Source organism: Populus nigra, chromosome 16 (assembly GCF_951802175.1).
Source record: "Populus nigra chromosome 16, ddPopNigr1.1, whole genome shotgun sequence".
In the NCBI taxonomy this organism is placed as follows: Eukaryota; Viridiplantae; Streptophyta; class Magnoliopsida; order Malpighiales; family Salicaceae; genus Populus; species Populus nigra.
Window position 1 is genome coordinate 5,207,470 of NC_084867.1, and position 17,708 is coordinate 5,225,177.

The 17,708-nt window shown below is 34.1% G+C and overlaps 2 protein-coding genes across 3 annotated transcripts; one reads left to right on the plus strand and one right to left on the minus strand.

Moving 5' to 3' along the window:
* The first annotated feature begins 5,431 nt into the window (after positions 1-5,431).
* LOC133675876 (leucoanthocyanidin reductase-like) lies at positions 5,432-7,732 on the plus strand. Its single transcript, XM_062097407.1, has 5 exons — positions 5,432-5,794; positions 5,938-6,078; positions 6,609-6,846; positions 6,934-7,137; positions 7,279-7,732. The coding sequence occupies exons 1-5, from the start codon at positions 5,594-5,596 to the stop codon at positions 7,542-7,544; spliced, it is 1,050 nt and encodes a 349-aa protein (XP_061953391.1). The 5' UTR covers positions 5,432-5,593; the 3' UTR covers positions 7,545-7,732.
* Positions 7,733-8,336: 604 nt separating this feature from the next.
* On the minus strand, positions 8,337-16,331 carry LOC133675874 (uncharacterized). Of its 2 annotated transcripts, none has more exons than XM_062097405.1 (14): positions 16,037-16,331; positions 15,025-15,115; positions 14,849-14,933; positions 14,616-14,700; positions 13,982-14,051; positions 13,374-13,443; positions 12,244-12,289; positions 11,862-12,108; positions 11,579-11,784; positions 11,372-11,446; positions 10,287-10,356; positions 10,008-10,127; positions 8,885-8,964; positions 8,337-8,791 (listed from the first exon to the last, which is right to left on the minus strand). In XM_062097405.1, the coding sequence occupies exons 1-14, from the start codon at positions 16,150-16,152 to the stop codon at positions 8,713-8,715; spliced, it is 1,440 nt and encodes a 479-aa protein (XP_061953389.1). In that variant the 5' UTR covers positions 16,153-16,331; the 3' UTR covers positions 8,337-8,712. The 2 variants fall into 2 exon arrangements, with proteins under 2 accessions (XP_061953389.1, XP_061953390.1); XM_062097406.1 differs by having other exon boundaries at positions 10,008-10,088; positions 16,037-16,328.
* Between the last annotated feature and the right edge of the window lie 1,377 nt (positions 16,332-17,708).

Genomic DNA, 17,708 nt, shown 5'->3' on the forward strand with positions numbered 1-17,708 from the left:
TTGGGAGAGGATAATAGCTTTGTTGGAATCACGTGAAAGTTTGAAAATGTTGCCCACAAAAGAACATGTATATGTACTTATTACAATTCATACATGTCATAACACAATTATTTTGAAAGCACTATATTTCAAAAGAGACGTAGACATCATTTCAATTTTTCTATATAAGGAGGGATGTGTGTTTAATGTTTTGCAAATGACATAACTTCCTTTAGAACAAAGCTCTCAATTGCATTTCATATAAACAAATGGAACACCTTTTTTTTTGGCTTTACAGGTATGTAATATATGATTTCTCACCAACTCTTTAATTTCAATTTTTTTTAACTTAATGATATGTAATTATTTGTAGTATTTTTTAACAACATACCAATTTTTTTTTATTTACATGTAATTGAAGATATGAATGATCCACGATTTAATGTCATATTTAACGAAGATTTTGATGATGCTTATGATAATGTAATGAACCACATTGTAGACCAAATTAATTATCCTAGTTGTGAAGGTAGTGGTGCCTCAATTGCTGATGCAGGAGATGACGGTGATGGAAACGACGATGACAACAACAATAGTAATGATGATGAAGATGATAGTGACGGTGACGATGAAAGTGATGATGATGATGAATTTATTTTAAGGAAGCAGTTTGATATGAATAAATTAATTATATGTACGGTTGGAGCTATAAATATGTATTATATTAATTATATGTACAAAGAACCATATATGGTTTCATACAACACAAGGGCATGCGTTGGTTGAATGAGGTTTTAAGAGGTCATTGGAAACGATGTGTTAACATGTTTAGGATGGAAACAACCACTTTGTTGAGTTTGTGCAATGATTTAGAAACACATCATGGCTTAAAACCTTCAAGAAGAATGAGCGTTATTGAAAATGTGGCAATGTTTCTATATACAATAATAGTAGGGGTGTCGAATAGGGAAATGCAGGAGAGATTTCAGGTTCCAAAAAAATCCTGAAATCATTATGTTTGTTAGTTGTAGAAGTCATAAAACCAGTAGATCCATAATTTATGAGCACACCAAGAGAAATTGCAATGAATCCAAGATATATGCCACATTTTAAGATAAGACGAATTTCTTTTTAATATGAAATATTTTATTAAAGTTTATGATTACTTAATTTTATTTTATTTTGCTTATAGAATTGTGTCGATACAATTGATGGTACACATGTTCGAGTCTACATATCAACTAATAATCAAATTATATTTATTGGGAGAAAAGGTGTACTAACACAAAATGTCATGGCCGCTTGTAGTTTCGATATGCAATTCATATTTGTGTGGGCAGGAAAGGAAGTCAATGCACACGATACGCGTATTTTTCTTTAGGCTATTGACAATAGTAGTATAAAATTTCCAAAACCACCATAAGGTTGTGATTTGAAATAAATTGCAGACTTGGTAGATGAAGGTATATAATTTTTCTTTTTTAGTTTTGTAATAAATTAGCATGTTGTGATTATTTGCAGAGAAATACTATTTCGTTGATGCTGGATATCCTAATGAGTATGGGTATTTGGGTCCTTATAAAAGTGAGAGGTATCACTTACAAGAATTTAGACGTCGTGGACAATCAAGTGGTTGTGAAGAAGTGTTTAATCGTGCACCCTTATCACTATGTAACGTGATCGAACATTCTTTTAAAGTATGGAAACAAAGGTGTAGAATTTTGCAAAACATGTCTGCTTATTCATATAAAATGCAAGTTGAGATTATAGTTGCATCAATAGCACTACATAACTATATTAGAAGGAGATCACAAGATGATGAGGTTTTTTTCAAGTATGATCGTAATCTCAATTTCATTCCACATGACTTTTTACTTGATATTGTACCTCACTCAGATATTCGATGATCACATAGGTCTTTACGTATGGATTTTGTACGAGATAAAATTGCAAATAGTTTGATGGGACATGATTATTCATTTTGTTATGTAATCATAATTATAAAACAACAATGTTTTGCCATTACACACACACACGTGAGTGTGTGTGTGTGTGTGTGTGTGTGTGTGTGTGTGTGTTGGCAAAACATTATGTGTAGAGGTATGTATATATAGATGTTTGTATATAATTATAGTATCCTTTTAAGTAATTTTACAATCAAACCTCATACAAGAAACATATTAACCAAACACAACAAACTGCTTTTTTTCAATTATAGTTTTAACCAAACATATTAAAATTAAAAACAAATCTCACATAAAACATTTTTTATTAAACTGTTTTTTTTTAATCATAACTACAAAAACAACTACAATATCAAACACACTTTTAATATTAGTTGAGAAAATAGAAATGGAGAGAATGATTGCAAGATAATATGGGAAGAGTGACCTAAAAAATTGTACCCCAGTAGATAAAGGAATACTCATGCTAGTTAATGTCCCTGGAGAGTATGAGGGAAGCACTTTGAAACTTTTAGCCACTCATAGATGTCATCTTTATTCCGACCACAAGATAATATTTCCCTTGTTTTGAGGTCCTTCACGTGAAAATGAGAAGGAAAAAAAATTCAACAGGTGTATATCTGTTTAGTCTTGCAAAAGATTGCCACATAAATGAGATTTTGTTGCGTGGTATAAATACACAAAGAACATTAGAAAGAAAGAAAGAGGAAGATGGAGAATTGAGTTTTATTAAACTTGAATGTGCATGTGAAGAGAGAGAGATTGCTAAGATCGTGTGTAATATGATAAGATGCAGCAGAGCCAACCTTTAGAAGAACAAGGACCAGAATAAGTGTGGTTTGCAACAATATTTTGGGTGCAGAGAGACATGCATTTGGGGACACCTCTTATAGCAATATGACGCAACTGATCATCACAATATTAATTGACACCTATGAAACATGCGTCTATTATTGGAGAATGATCGTGAAGATGTAGATCATCTTAGATGATGGAGTAAGCATTCTGTTCTACATTATTACATGCATGCCTGTTATAAGAAAGATTGTTGCGATTAAAAGTGCTACAAAAACTGCTTTGTTGGCTATTGGATGTATTACAGTAATGGTAGATAAATTATTCTAATTTTTCTCCTTCTTAAGAAATTCATCACAGTCAATAAATTTGACATAGAGCTCCCCAAAACTGGTATGAGCTCTAATAGCAGTAACAAACTCCTTGAATTCACTCCCAACATCATTAATGATGTGAATTACAACATCAGTTTCAGTCACCAGGGTGTCAGTAATAGCAAGTTCATCCATGATGGACTTGATAGATTGAAGATATTCTGCAACAAAGTGAGAACTACGTACGAGAAAGTTATTTACCCTTCAAGTGCATAACATTAGATCCTGATCAGTTAGAAAGAAAAAAAAAAGTTATTTAGGTTTTGTCAACGTTCTTGAAATGCTTTGGATGAGGCTGAGAGAGAGAGAGAGACAACACACTAAAAAAGTAGAAGCCATTTTAGCATAAACAAGTTGATCTTGTCTAAACAATAAAACGTAGGCAGGATTGTCCACTAATTAATGGACTTGGATTGGAACCATCAACATAGATGAGAGAGTCAAATTCAATAAAAATGAAGTGACTGAAACTGTGCATGCTAGGCAAAAACAATCTGTGTCGTCGAGTTTAATAGGAAGTTGTGAAGCAACATTTATAGTAACTAGATTACTATAAATGTTAGCAGGGTGTTGGGTGGAGATTTGATTGGATTCAAACAAGGCCATGGATTTTGATTGCTCGTTGGAGCTTTGTGGCTCTAATACCATGCAGTAGAATAAAGATGACTATATATATATATATATATATATATATATCACAAGAGGATTGCACGTGTATAAGGTTATCATCACAAGAGGAGATGTTTTCAACATTTATCTTTTATAACATGAAGTTTGAGAATGAATACGAAATCCCTTTTTAAATTTGAAATCTTTTCTTTCGGGATTTTGGAATATATATATATATATATATATATAGATATATATGGGGTACTAAACGACACATTTTGTCTGATAAAGTCGTTTTTTGTGGACTTAGCTAATTAATAAAGTTAACTAATGCAATTCTAAGAGGGAGTTTACCATATTTAAATGAATGAAGCAAAATTGTATAATAATATTGTCAAGCAAGAGGCAAGAAAAGCGGCCGAGCCATTTTAATTTATCTTGATTTACGATACCAAAACAAATAGCTTTTCAACCAAGAATACCCTTTGTTCTTGCTTTTGAAGGTTCATAGATTGCAAAACTCAATTATCAAGCTGTTCTGTACGCGCAGTAACTTTTCGTTCTCTGGGACCCTTTATTTCCAATTTGCAGCGGACTGCCAAAACTTAATTATTTCGTCCTCAGAAGTACTATTTTAGTTCAACTCATCAAGTATTTATTTATTAGGCTGGGAGGGACGTTATTTCCAGAGCCATGAATGATTAATTTTATCGGATACAGCGAATGGTCGATCTAATAAATCACTGAGACAAATTATAATTTCTTGTTGCTGATCGAAAAATGCTTTCTTCGTCGTTGCCTTCTAACTGAGATTTGTTTTAGCTTCACTATCCTTATTCTTATTCATATGAATTTCCTCCTCCACTTCTTCTTCTCAATCCAGTTTATTTTTTTTTTAGTTTTCTTTCTTTTTTATTTTAATTTCATTCTTATTATTTTTTAATTCCATCCTTTTATTTTTTTAACAGTAATTGTATTTGTTTTTAAACTGAACAAATCTATTGGATCACATTAGGGTAATTCTCATTCGATTAAATTTTAAACTTGAGCAAAACAAAAAATCAGGTTGATATTTTTTTTCTCCAATCAATTTCAATTTATTTTTAATTTTTTTTTATATTTTTTTACCAGTTAGCCGAATTATTTTTTACTGACTAAATTGATTGACTCATGTCAAACCAACTCTCATACAATATATATAATTTTAAACTTAAACAAGATTAAAAGCCGAGTTGAGAGTTTTTTTTTATTATTAATTCTTTTTTTTTTTTAATTTATCTTTATATTTTTTTACTCATCAGTTGGTTTACTAAGTCGACTGGACATGTTAAAGCAACTTAGACAGTATTTAATTTTAAACCTTGACTGTTAACTAGGTAATAGTAAAGCAACTTTACATTGTTTAATTTTAAATTCAAATGAGGTAAGGAATCAAAATATAAAATTTCAAGATTGACACGTATAGCTAACCTTACTAATAATGTAAAATAGTTCTTCATGACTTTTATATTTTTTATTATATTTGAAATTTTTCTGATTCAACCGGTAATATAGCGCTGGCTAGGCTGTGAAATAGTTTCTTGTAAAGCTTCACGTTCTCATCTGCCAGTCGAGGCACAAACATGCATCAAAGCCCAGCTACTACACCTACCAATCTTTACAGGTACATACATAATTTGAACCAGCCTTTCTTTTGGCGAATATCCCATTAGACAGTCTTTTGGTATTTTAGCCACCCCTCTCTCTCTCTCTATATATATATATATATTCTCTATTCCGGATAAGAGAGTGTTTAATATTATTATTTTTATTATACAAGTGAATTGCATTAAAAAGAAAGGAAGAAATAGAAACATCTTTAGCAAGAAAAACATGAATGGTCATTCTCCAAATGCATGGGAAGGCAGTCGGGTCATGATTATCGGTTCCATGGGGTTCATTGGCGGGTTCATAGCCGAAGCTAGCCTCGAATGTGGCCACCCCACTTACCTTCTGATCCGGCCTGAACTGGCTTCCCTTTCTAAGGCGTCCACCATCAAGTCTCTCCAAGACAGGGGAGCTACCACCATATACGTAACCAACGCATATCTTGTGGCTTTTTTATTTTTATTTTTACTTGGTCTTTATTTTAATGCACACACAGCCGCAGGTGTAGATGTTCGTGTGTGTGTGTGTGTGTGTGTGTGTGTGTGTGACTCGGGTGATTGTGATATCAGGGCTCTATCAAAGATCAAGATTTAATGGAGAAAGTGATTAGAGAACACAAGATTGAAATTGTGATATCAGCTGTTGGTGGTGCAAGCATAGCAGACCAAGTCAAGCTTGTTAATGCCGTCAAGGCAGCTGGTACTGTAAAGGTAATGTCTAAACTCTCGAGTATGTTACTTGACTAGTTACAATGGGCAGATTTTGTCAAAGTTACACGTGCCAACAAACGAACACTATTGCCCGTCGTCTATATATCTTGTGTGTGTCCTTTTATATGCTTCCCAGACATCTGAAATTAATGGAAACTCGCAAGCCTCGTTATCAAACCGTGATCCCAACGTATTTGGGAAGCCATAGATTTGAGCCTCTCTTCTTCTTTTTTCTGGCATAAACACCCTCTATTATAATTGCAAGCGTAGCACCAACCAGTATTAATAGTTTTTTTATTATAAGAGGTGTAGCTCAACTAGTCAGGTCCTGAATTTACTTTCTAAAAATCATCAGTTCGAGTCTCTCAATCTTTAAGGCTATGGAAGACTTACATTGTCGTTAATTTCAGGACTCGTGAGATTAGTTAAGATGCACGCAAGTTGGTCCGGATATTCACGTTAATTTTAAATGATTATAAGAGAACCAAGGATAGACATGCTCTCTTTTGATGAGGAAATACAATGTGCAGAGATTTTTGCCATCTGAATTTGGCCATGACATAGACAGAGCTGATCCAGTGGAGCCAGGGCTTGCCATGTACAAAGAAAAGAGACAAGTTAGACGTTACATTGAAGAAGCTGGGATTCCCTACACTTACATTTGCTGCAACTCCATAGCTGCCTGGCCTTACCATGATAACACTCACCCTGCTGATGTTCCTCCACCATTGGATCGTTTCCAAATCTACGGTGATGGAACAGTTAAAGGTGCATCCTAACGGCTATATATTCTGTTGATTTTATTTTTGTCAAGGAATATGATTCGAATGATTAATATGGACTTATAATTCACAGCATATTTTGTTGCCGGTTCTGATATCGGAAAATTCACAATAAAATCAATTGATGATAATCGAACACTCAACAAAACTGTTCATTTTAGACCTCCAAGCAATCTGCTAAGCACTAATGAGCTTGCCTCTTTATGGGAAGAGAAGCTTGGATACAAGCTGCCCAGAGTCACCATCACAGAAGATGATCTACTTGCTGCTGCTAGAGGTTGGTTTTAAATATAACTGCCAGTATTGTCTTCTGGGATAAACTTGTTTTTAAAGATCATTTTAAGAGCAAAACCAGAGTCAAATATCCATTTATCAAGCATGTCCCAGTTGTTTTCACAGCCAGTTTTCATGAATGCAGAGATGCGGATTCCACAGAGCATAGTTGCTGCCATTACTCACGACATTTTCATAAACAGCTGCCAAATAAACTACAGCATGGATCAGCCAAATGATGTTGAGGTGTGCTCGCTCTATCCAGAGTTGCCATTTAGAACCGTTGATGAATGCTTCAATGATTTTGCCGTGAAGATGAACAGCAATCCGAAACTCGTTAACAAGCCAGCGAACAAGAATGGCACCATGATGCCAAATCCTAAACCAGAAGCTTTATTTATTACAGCATGATATTCGGGAGAACATATCCCTTTCATTCTCGTGTTTTTATGTTTGCGACGGAAAATCTATTGATATATTCTTCCTACCTAGGATAGGGAGATGCTATCAAATCTAGCAAAACCTGTTTCTAGCAGAATTTTGTTTGTATGTTATGAGGGTGCGGTGCTGCGTTAGCAATATACTGCATTTTTCTATTACTATTTGGCTTTCTAAACAGTTCAGTCTACGAAAAAGTTGTGAACCTTCACATGGGCAAACATAAAAACACGAGAATGAAAGGGATATGTTCTCCCGAATATCATGCTGTAATAAATAAAGCTTCTACATCAAATTGTTTATAAAGAAAAGTCATGTCCCTGTCGTCTGCAAATAACGTGACAGGCAACCCCAGCACTTGCTGATGAGAAAAACATTTCTAATGGACTTCTGGCATTAATATGAAGGACACTGGGTAACAAATTGGTTTAATGCAAACACTAAAGATGTCAAGCAGCAGCTGATAGTACAGATTAAGCAAACAAAACACACTCTTGTGCTTAATGCTCCAAAATTGACTTCTAAATTTGACAGTAGAGTAAATTAAAGACTAGACTTCAGGTCGAATGCCTGATGGCTAGTCTTCGGCTGTTTTGTATAATAAACTTGCATAGTTGGGTGATCTCATTTTCTGACATCCCTAAAGAGGAAGGCAGATTTTCTTTTTTTTTTACTTGCTTCTCGCAGTATAGGTCAAAGGTGGCCATCAATATGATGCGGATTCTCAAACTATCACTAGTAAAGGTAAAATGCAAATCATGCCCATGAAATCAAAGTACCAAACATACTCTTACATTACAACTTAGAAGAGTATTTCAAGCATCCACTGCCAAAAGAAAATATACACAGAAATAAGTTCTTAAATGTTTAGTGGGTATATGTGGCACGGCAAATACTTTTCAGCATCTTGCACCAATAAAAACAAACTATTTACATTTTTTTTCATGGAAAAAAAAAAGGAAAGGAAAGGTGCTGGCAACCGTGTTCTCTACATGTCCTAATGCACAATTATGTTAATTTGAACAAGCAGAACGCACAGAACTAAAAGTTCTGGTCAGCTGTAAAAAGAACTTCCCTGCTAAAGCTGTTATACCTTATCTGCACACTCCAATTCATCATCCATATTACAAAACGCTGGAAGCTAAACATCATATACAGATAAGCGCTCCTCAACAGAGACACGACAAATTGGACATTTTTTACACCTCTCACAGCAGGTGCTGCAATGCATTTAATAATCAATCAGCATTACAGTAAGGGAGGGGAGAAGAAAAATGTTCATATTTTAGCAGACATCAAGATAGAAACCATACCTGCAAAGGATACGATGTCTACAGGGGAGCAGAACAACACTGATCTCTCCCTCAAAGCACACCCTGCATAAAACTTTTTCCTGACCAGTACAACAAAATAACATTTAGATATCTCACGTAACAGACAACATACTAATGCAAATTCAAGTAACAGACTATCTCAAGCAAACTCCCATAATTTACAGACAGCAGACACCAGGATCTTTGGCAATGCATGAAGCTTTTTCATGCTTTATTTCAGATAATTATAGTGTTTGATACACAGATGCTCCTTTGAAGATCTACGCTTGAGAAATATTCATTGGAGACCTAAATTCCAAAATATTATGTGCACTAGGATGTATTTCAGTTTAATAACTAATTGGAGCTTGGCACTAATATTTCGCATGATGCAGGTGTATTTTTCATGTATGCATAATGTTTTGACAGTATTATTGCAATTATTGTAATCCAACAAGTATAATGCAATTGACAAACTGGAGACAGAATTTCATGTTCCAGATTAAAATAGCTTTCATTTAGATAATCAATTTCAGTTAAACCAAAAGGAATTCTGTTTAGGAAAACAAAAGTTTACAAAACAGGGTGCTTAAATTGATGCATTTAATATTGCCATCATCTTCAGCATAACATCCATGTTCTGAATAACTATATGAAATGCTTCGGTGAGATTAATTTATAAACATAAACCACATATTCTTCTCTATATTTGTCTCAAATTACAAGGATACACATACCTGCATGCACTAAGGAACAGTACATGTTTCTTTCAGGCTCCTCTTCAACTTTTATTTGAGGACTAACTAATGTTCACTAGGATATTATGCCAAAATTCAGAATTACTGCTTTACCCATTTTGAAATCATTTTAGTTCATCAATAAACCTAAAAAATTGACATGGATTTACATATTACAATTTTCAACCCTTGGGTAAAACATGAATTGAACTGATCCACAAGGCAGAACTAAGTAATGGAACTAAGAATGTTCAAAATCATAGAATAAGGGTCCTGCCCTAAAAATGAAATGAGTGATGCTTCCCAAAGAATAGAAATTATAGTATTCCTGTGTTCAGGCCATGTCCCTTGATTATGAAACTATAAGTAAAGCATTGGGGTATTACATTTTGAAGTCTTTCAAACTCCTGCTGGCTGTATTTGGTGATTTCTGTCTGCTCACCAAGAGCTGCTTGAAGCCTCCATACCTGAAATGTAAGAGAATCGTGCAAGAATGCAAAGGTGGTCTATAAAGGGTCAAAATCAATGTTTGCATTGGCCAATCAAAATCCATGGTTGGATCCAAGAGTAAACAAAGAGAGAGGGAGAGTATGCTTATATATATAAGTGAAACCTTGTCTTTGCAACAAATAGAATACAAAGAAAAACAATGAGGACTTTATTACCTCCTCAGCAAGATCCTTTTTAGGCATTTTCTTCACTATCTCAGGAGGATAACCACAGAAAGTATTATAACTACACATCAATGAACCAAATGTACAAAGATCAGAAACGAGCACCAATTTGTAACTTTTTATGAATTTTATAAAAACTTAAAAGATTTAATTCAACAGCTAAAGCACCAAAGCAGCCCACTGAAATGGAGAGGGAGGGGGGAAGAATATAACAATTGTGGAGAAAATTCAAAAAAGAAAAATTGAGGATGCTTGATCAATTGGGATTTGAGGATATCTGGTGTCAACAAAGACAAGTAAAGCAGTGGTGACGCTACCTGTAAAATTAATTGCATACATACTATTGAATCTAGGTTTACTGAGCTCTTGACTACGATTTAGGGAATGGGTAGGTCAAGGCAATCCACCCAACCCAGAATACCTACAACCATAACTCACTCCGCACCTGACCTGATCGGGTCAAGTCAAGCGGAGGGCTTTGTCTACTCATAAGGTACCCACCAGGTATCCAACCCGATTCCTAAAAAAAAAACTCATTATTTGAAATCACATTAAATCATATCCTAAACAAATAAAGCAATGGGTACAAGTTGGGTGATGAGTCAGGTGGAATCCACATCCACTCCAGCACCCAGCCCTGGTAAAACTAGTTGGGTTTCACCTGCACCTGGTTTGACCCTGGTCAAACTGTGTAAAAACCTGACCCAACAGCTTTGAGTGACACTGGATACCCGAGGGAAGTTGCCATTCCTACTTCTATTGCTTTTTCCCCCCCACCATATGCAACTTTCATTTCATGATTCTCCATACTTCTAAACATTAAAAAAATCTAGCAGTTCTCCTAAACAATTTTCATATTGCAGTCCACCATTCAAATTTAAACAGGTTTACAGTTTCCAAGATTGAAATAAGCAAAATACAGTTTCAATGATCTCAATCCTATTCTTATGTCCCTATCTTTCTTTGACCTCACCAAAGGATCTGTCATCCAACATGACACATGCTCAAAAAAGAAAGAAATATTTTAGCAGTTTATGAACCATTATAAAATGTACAGAAATAGATAATATACTAACCTGGCATCACCCATGTGGTACAATCGGGCCTGTTCCTCTTGACTTCCCTCATCAATTGACCACCATCCCAATAGCCTGTATCAAACAAATTGGGAGATACAGAAGGTTATTCTGTTAGTAATCATACCACATCAAATACTTCCGCTGGCTCAGTGGAATCATGACCTTTCCTAACAGATTAGGCTTCTGATGGAAATTGGTAATCACCTGGAACCATGGTGCAAGAACCCCAAGCAGTCATGAGCTCTTGAGGAAAATGTAAAATATCTTCCAGTGCCAGCTTCACTCCGTAATAAAAGAACAAGCTTCTCTGCCAACTTAGAAGCAGCAAATAATACACCAGCACCTTGAAGCAGGAAAAGCGGAGAGAAAAGAACCAGAAGTGGTATATTTCTAGCACCAGCAGGTGTTCCCTGAATTAAAAAGCCATTATCTATTAATAAGCGAATCCCATCCAGCAGGCATGAATAAAAGTCAATTATGTAAGTACCTCTAAATGCATACAAAGGAGAACTTGGAAACCAATCAAGGGAATTTTCATGATATGGCCACCAATATCTTGTAGACCACACATTCTGTCCTGGTGTTGATTCTCCTCTGGAGAAACCATTAAGCCACCATTCCAATCAAGATATCTAATCGTCATTGAAGATGAAGCTTCTCTTGTCCGAGAATTTCTATGGATCACTGGATTAGACCATTTAGTACAGACAAGAAAGGCAAAGCACTCAGCAATGCTGCAGAAAAATGTTTAGATTTATCATTTCGTTGTGGCACTAAAACCTTGAACATACCTCCAGCTTTATTATGTCTGAACTATGAAGCAGTACAGAAAAACAGCAATCAGAAAGAAAGAATCAATGCAACCTTACCTAAAGTTTATGAACAAGTCCCACCAGCCAAGTGCACCCACATCACCTGCAATATTTTAAGAGAGAACCAGAAACCAGTCATTATTTTGATATAAGCCATTACCATGAAATTCATATCATTGAAAGGAACCTTCCACCCTGTCAAGCCACTTAATTCAATTGCAAATTTATTACGAAAAGCGATCCCAATATAGCAAGAATGGGAACAAATAAGGGATGCCAGTAAGGAAGTGTTGGGATCCAATGAAGGGAGGAATACATGTCTTATCCGCAGCAGAACACAATTTTAATGAAATGTAAAAGCATGTATTTCACGAGCAGTGTAAAATGTTGATTTTAAGATAAGTTTCAAAGGACAACAGCTTGTCTATATGCTCAGCATTCTATACAACCATAAAATTCCAATCATTGTAATGAACCTTCAACCCTATCTAGCAACTTAATTTGGGATGCTAATTTATAATGAATGATGATCCAATGACATTTTCACCTGATAAATTATCTTTTTTCATGAGAGAGTGAAGGAGGGAGAAGGAAAAAAAAACTCCATGATGGATACACATAACTTTCAGAGCACATAAAAAGGATCCAAGCTAATGGATCATGTATCTTGTTATCACTATAGCATTTTAAGAATAGAGTTTTAGAATCTGAAAATTTATCTAATACAGGCCCACTGCTCCATATCTCTTCCCCAAAAACCTTCATGCACTAACCATTCAATTCCTCTACAAAGCATAAATTACCCTAGTGACCCCAACAGCTCCAAATGCCAACTCCAATTCATCAAGCAGTCTTTGCCTGTTCCAGAGGAAGTTAGATTGTGTTTTCTCAGGCAACAGCTTTTAAATAACTAATCACAATTACTTATGAAACAAAAAAAAAGATTTTTTTATGTCTAATTACTCCATTCTCATTCCACATAAGCATAATAACAATAATAACCATGTAAGAGAACTTCCAAAAAAAAATAATAGAAATTTGAGAAGTGAATAAGACTATCTGAAAAGATGAAATTATAAATGCAGATTCTGAAATTGAAACTAGATAGCTGGGAAAAAAATCCCCAATTACTTTGAATGCACCAATGCAATTGTATTTAAAAATCTTGTGAAGTTAAGAAAGATTACCGCCCAGCTTTAGAAGGGTAAAGACTGTAGCAGCCACAAAGAAAACCATAGAAATTGCAACCCAGAAGTGCTACAAAAGTAGAATGGAAGTTCATTAATCCTTGAACAAATTCATATACAACCTAAACCATCATATGAATTAAAAACCAACAAGCTTGAAAATGCCAAATTTGTAATAATGGCACCTGGATCTTAGGTAACATAAAAAAAATGCATGATCTTGCAAATGTCGTATGTGACATTTCTGCATGAAAATAGTGTCTATAGCAAGATACTCATTTTGGAATCATCCAAAACCACGAAATACAAAGACATCTCTCTCTCAGAAACAGCAAATCATAATTTTCAAGATACAGCAAAAATTACAGCCATGAAACTTCAACAAATTAATTGAGTCCTTGAGGTATAAACTGTACTGTATAAACGTTTTTGTTAACAATTTCAAATAACTACTCTCTGTTAAGGAAGTTATTATGTTTGTTAACAATTTCAAGCAAGGGATACATAAATTCATTGTATGTTGCTAAATTAGTTCCAAGCCACAGACAAAATACTAGACTATGGCATGCTTTGAACAGCTCTCCAAGTTAGTACAATGACAAACTTACAGGCAATGTTTCCCATATCGCTTCATCACTAATGCTTTCTTCTTCTCCTGGCATAAGAGCCTTACACATTCTGTAGAAGAAATGAAACTCCATTAACAATAGTACAGAATACAATAGTAATTACCAATTGGGAAGGAAACTTCGATATGGGAGGAGGAAGGGAGGCTAACTGAAGTGTCATGTGTAATTTGGAAAAACAGAAATGATGCTACAGTAATTGCCAGTATAAAATTGATGGCAAACATATTGTGAACAGAACTTCAATTTAGTTGAAAATTTTGGACGTGATCCTTTATATAACATTTGGTATAATTATCTTTTCATATTCTAAAGAGGTTGAACCCTTCGGAAGAAGATGCATTTAGTGTAAAAAGAACAATTAAGGCAAGCTTAGGGCAAGTTGTGCTCATTCTCTCCAATAAGAATTAAGGAAAAGTTATAAGGTGGCCACTACAGTAAAGTATTTTTTTCTAACAATGGAAATGACTTAGAACTAGCATGTTAAGGAAGAACAAGCATGTCCTGTTACAAAGGTTCTCTGTGCCAATATGCAGTATGCAAAAATAGTATGTGATGTTAACTGCGTATCTGTAAGGTAAATTACTGAGACTGATTAATATGCCAAAGGAAATACCTGAAATTGTCAATTAGAATAATTACTTCAAATGCCAACAATGGAATAAAGACAATCTTCAAGTTTACAGCAGCAATATGATAAACTGCAAGAGAAGCATTAAGAAAGTTTGAAGGTCCAAGCATTTAAATGATTATAAAACGACAAACAGAATAACTAGGAGACTTGAAAAGGATGTTATCACTTGTTAATCCTCAACAGCATAAGAATAGTAGAAGGGGTTTAGTGTATACCATAAACACTTTCGAGATAAATACAAAGAAGCAGTTCAAATGCAATAAGCAATGGTGTTGCCACAACTGCATGGCATGGCGCCCACTGTCCAAGAAAGAAAATCTCAACACTTTATATCCACAAATAAAGATTGCTTTAAATCTCATGGACACAAAATAAAAGAAGGAAATATTACATGACGATTACGTGGAACTGATGGAGCAGGTAATGAAAATCTTCCTCGAGCAACAACTACATGGAATGTCCAGAGTGGGAAGAAAATTAACCTGAAAATAGAAGACAATACATATACATTATCCATTTTTCAGGCTTCAATAAGCACAGCATTAAATACTAGGCATCTAAATCACAACATAGTAGGAAGGACTTGAGATACAAGCATGTTTAAGGGGGGAAAAAGGAACCCATAGATAGCCTTATCAAGGGCAGCCTGCTAAGAAAAGAAAATTTTCCCATTCCCCAACCCACGGCATTCCATTTCATTACCTTATATCATAGCACGCATCTTCTCCAACTAAATTTACTACAACTTAACTGAATAAAAGCACAAAATCTGGACATCCAACCATTAAACCTTCTTTAGATTAGCATAGATTTTCTAACGCCTCTTTGTTTCATTGCTTCAACAACTGTTAGCAATTTCAAGTTTTGCACCCATTCCAACAAAACCGAGAAATCCCCCTGCCATGATAGAGACTTACGAGAACAATAGACAATAAAATTAAAAAAAAAAAACATCGTATTTTCAAAATCACGAGACAGTAAAGAGAAAGAAGGGCCCCTTGTAAATAATACAAAATAAAACCACAGAAGATGATATATCCTCATCAGTTGGAGATTTTCTATGTTAATAACCATGATGGATGCCACAGTCGGACTCGGAGTCATAAAATACATCAATTCGAAAAATAGCAATTTACCCCAAATGGTTGGATACACCACTGGTAAGAACAAAGCTGAATGCTTCTGTTGTTGTTCTTTTTATTTTTTATGGAGAAAAAAAAAAGACTTGGGGAATTCAACTTCCCACAAAACTATACCATGTAAGCAATTCAAGTATGCATTCTCCAAAGAAACTTGTGAAATTCGTAGAATCTACAGTACCAATTACAGAAAAATCTTCAATTCGAAAATCCATACATCAATTCATGCACAAAACTGATAAGAAGAAGAAGAAGAAAACAGACCACCAAGAGTAGGAGACGACGTGATCAAGCTTGAGGACGAGAAAGAGAGTGAAAGAGAAGAGAAGACAGTGTGCCGCTAGTGCCTGTACTGATTTCAATACTCTTCTCCAGTTCATCTTCTTCGCTCTGGTTTTTCTTTTTTGTGTTTGGAGGCTGCGGAATTGAATTCCTTTTTTTAGTTATATTATTATTATAAAGTGAGAAGGTTTCCTTCGGGTTTCAATGGGGCGATATTGAAGAACACCAATACCGATCCCTTTTTCTTTTTATTTTATTATTCCCTCTCCTTTTCTGTTCTCTTTGTTTTCACGGCGAAGTAACGCTAGCATCAAGATTTTTAAAATCATGATTTTGATACGAAATGAAAAATATAAAATAAATTTAGATAGTAAAAATAAATCGTAAAATTATAAAATCATAAAATCATAAGGAATTTTAAAATACATTAAAAAAATTACACTTCAAATAAAAATTCATATATAATTCAAGAACCTTAAAATATAATTCATACATAGTTCAAGTATCTTAAAATACATGTTTCAAATAAAAATTCATACATAATTTAAATAATTTTTCATTAACTAATAATTAACAAACTTAAAACAAACAATCTGCCGGTATATCATGTAAATTAAAACCAGCTTCATTACCTTCATCTTCCTCGTTATTACTCAGACATTCATCAATATCATTAACATCAAGAGGATTATTAGTGTCACTACTAGTACCAATACCAATATTATGAACATTAGTGCTACTACTAGTACCAACACCAATATCATCAATTTGAATCTTCAAATCGCGATTGCCAAATGCTGTTTGAAACAAAAAGTAACTCCACTAATAATTTTTTGACAATACTTGCATTGAACTTTTCTAGAATTCTTATCAATATCTATACCATGTTGTCATCCCACATCAAGCTTATTACCATAAATTTTTTTTCAAGATGTCATTAGTAAATTTTTTAACTTTTGCGGGTTAAAACTTGAAATCGATCAAACTCGGTCATAATCGGTCAAACTAGTAAAATCGGTCCGATTTTACCGATTTTAACCGAGTTTGACCAATTTCGAGTTTTAACCCGATTTGACAAGTTATATACATGTTAACTCGTAAAATCGTAAGATTTTAAGAGTCAACTCGTGATTTTGACAAAAATAGCTAGCATAATAGTTATCGGACTGACCGGGTTGATCCGGTTAAGAAATCGTATAACAGACCAAATCAATAAGAAAAAATTAAAATAAATATTAAAAATTTTAATATTTTATATAAAAAAATTAAAAAAACAATCTATATAAATATAAGCTACACGTGCTATAAATAATGAAGTTTAAAAGATTTTTTATTCTACGTTGAAAAAACATAATTTTTTTCTTGTAAACATAGAATATATATACTAAAAAGTTTCAAATCTCACATTGAAAAATAAATAATTTTTTTCTTATGAACATAGAGTATATATATTAAAGGGATTCAAATCCCACATTGAAAAAATAAAATATTTTTCTAGTATTTATATATTGAACTTTGAAAATGGTTAATAACCAACTAAAAAATATATAAAAAAGTATCAGGTTAGGAGAAAAAACACATTTTAAAAAAAAAGATCTCCATCGAGTTTTGCCGAGTTTTTGCTCATCCCAGTCTTTTACCTTACCCGGATTGG

Coding starts and splice junctions, on each gene's coding strand:
- LOC133675876 (XM_062097407.1), top strand. CDS start 5,594: ATGAATGGTCATTCTCCAAATGCATGGGAAGGCAGTCGGGTCATGATT. Junction 6,079..6,608: donor AGGCAGCTGGTACTGTAAAG/GTAATGTCTAAA, acceptor TACAATGTGCAG/AGATTTTTGCCATCTGAATT. Junction 6,847..6,933: donor CGGTGATGGAACAGTTAAAG/GTGCATCCTAAC, acceptor TATAATTCACAG/CATATTTTGTTGCCGGTTCT.
- LOC133675874 (XM_062097405.1), bottom strand. CDS start 16,152: ATGAACTGGAGAAGAGTATTGAAATCAGTACAGGCACTAGCGGCACAC. Junction 12,290..13,373: donor TACCCTTCTAAAGCTGGGCG/GTAATCTTTCTT, acceptor AAAATATTGCAG/GTGATGTGGGTGCACTTGGC. Junction 11,785..11,861: donor TCCTTTGTATGCATTTAGAG/GTACTTACATAA, acceptor TTTTTAATTCAG/GGAACACCTGCTGGTGCTAG.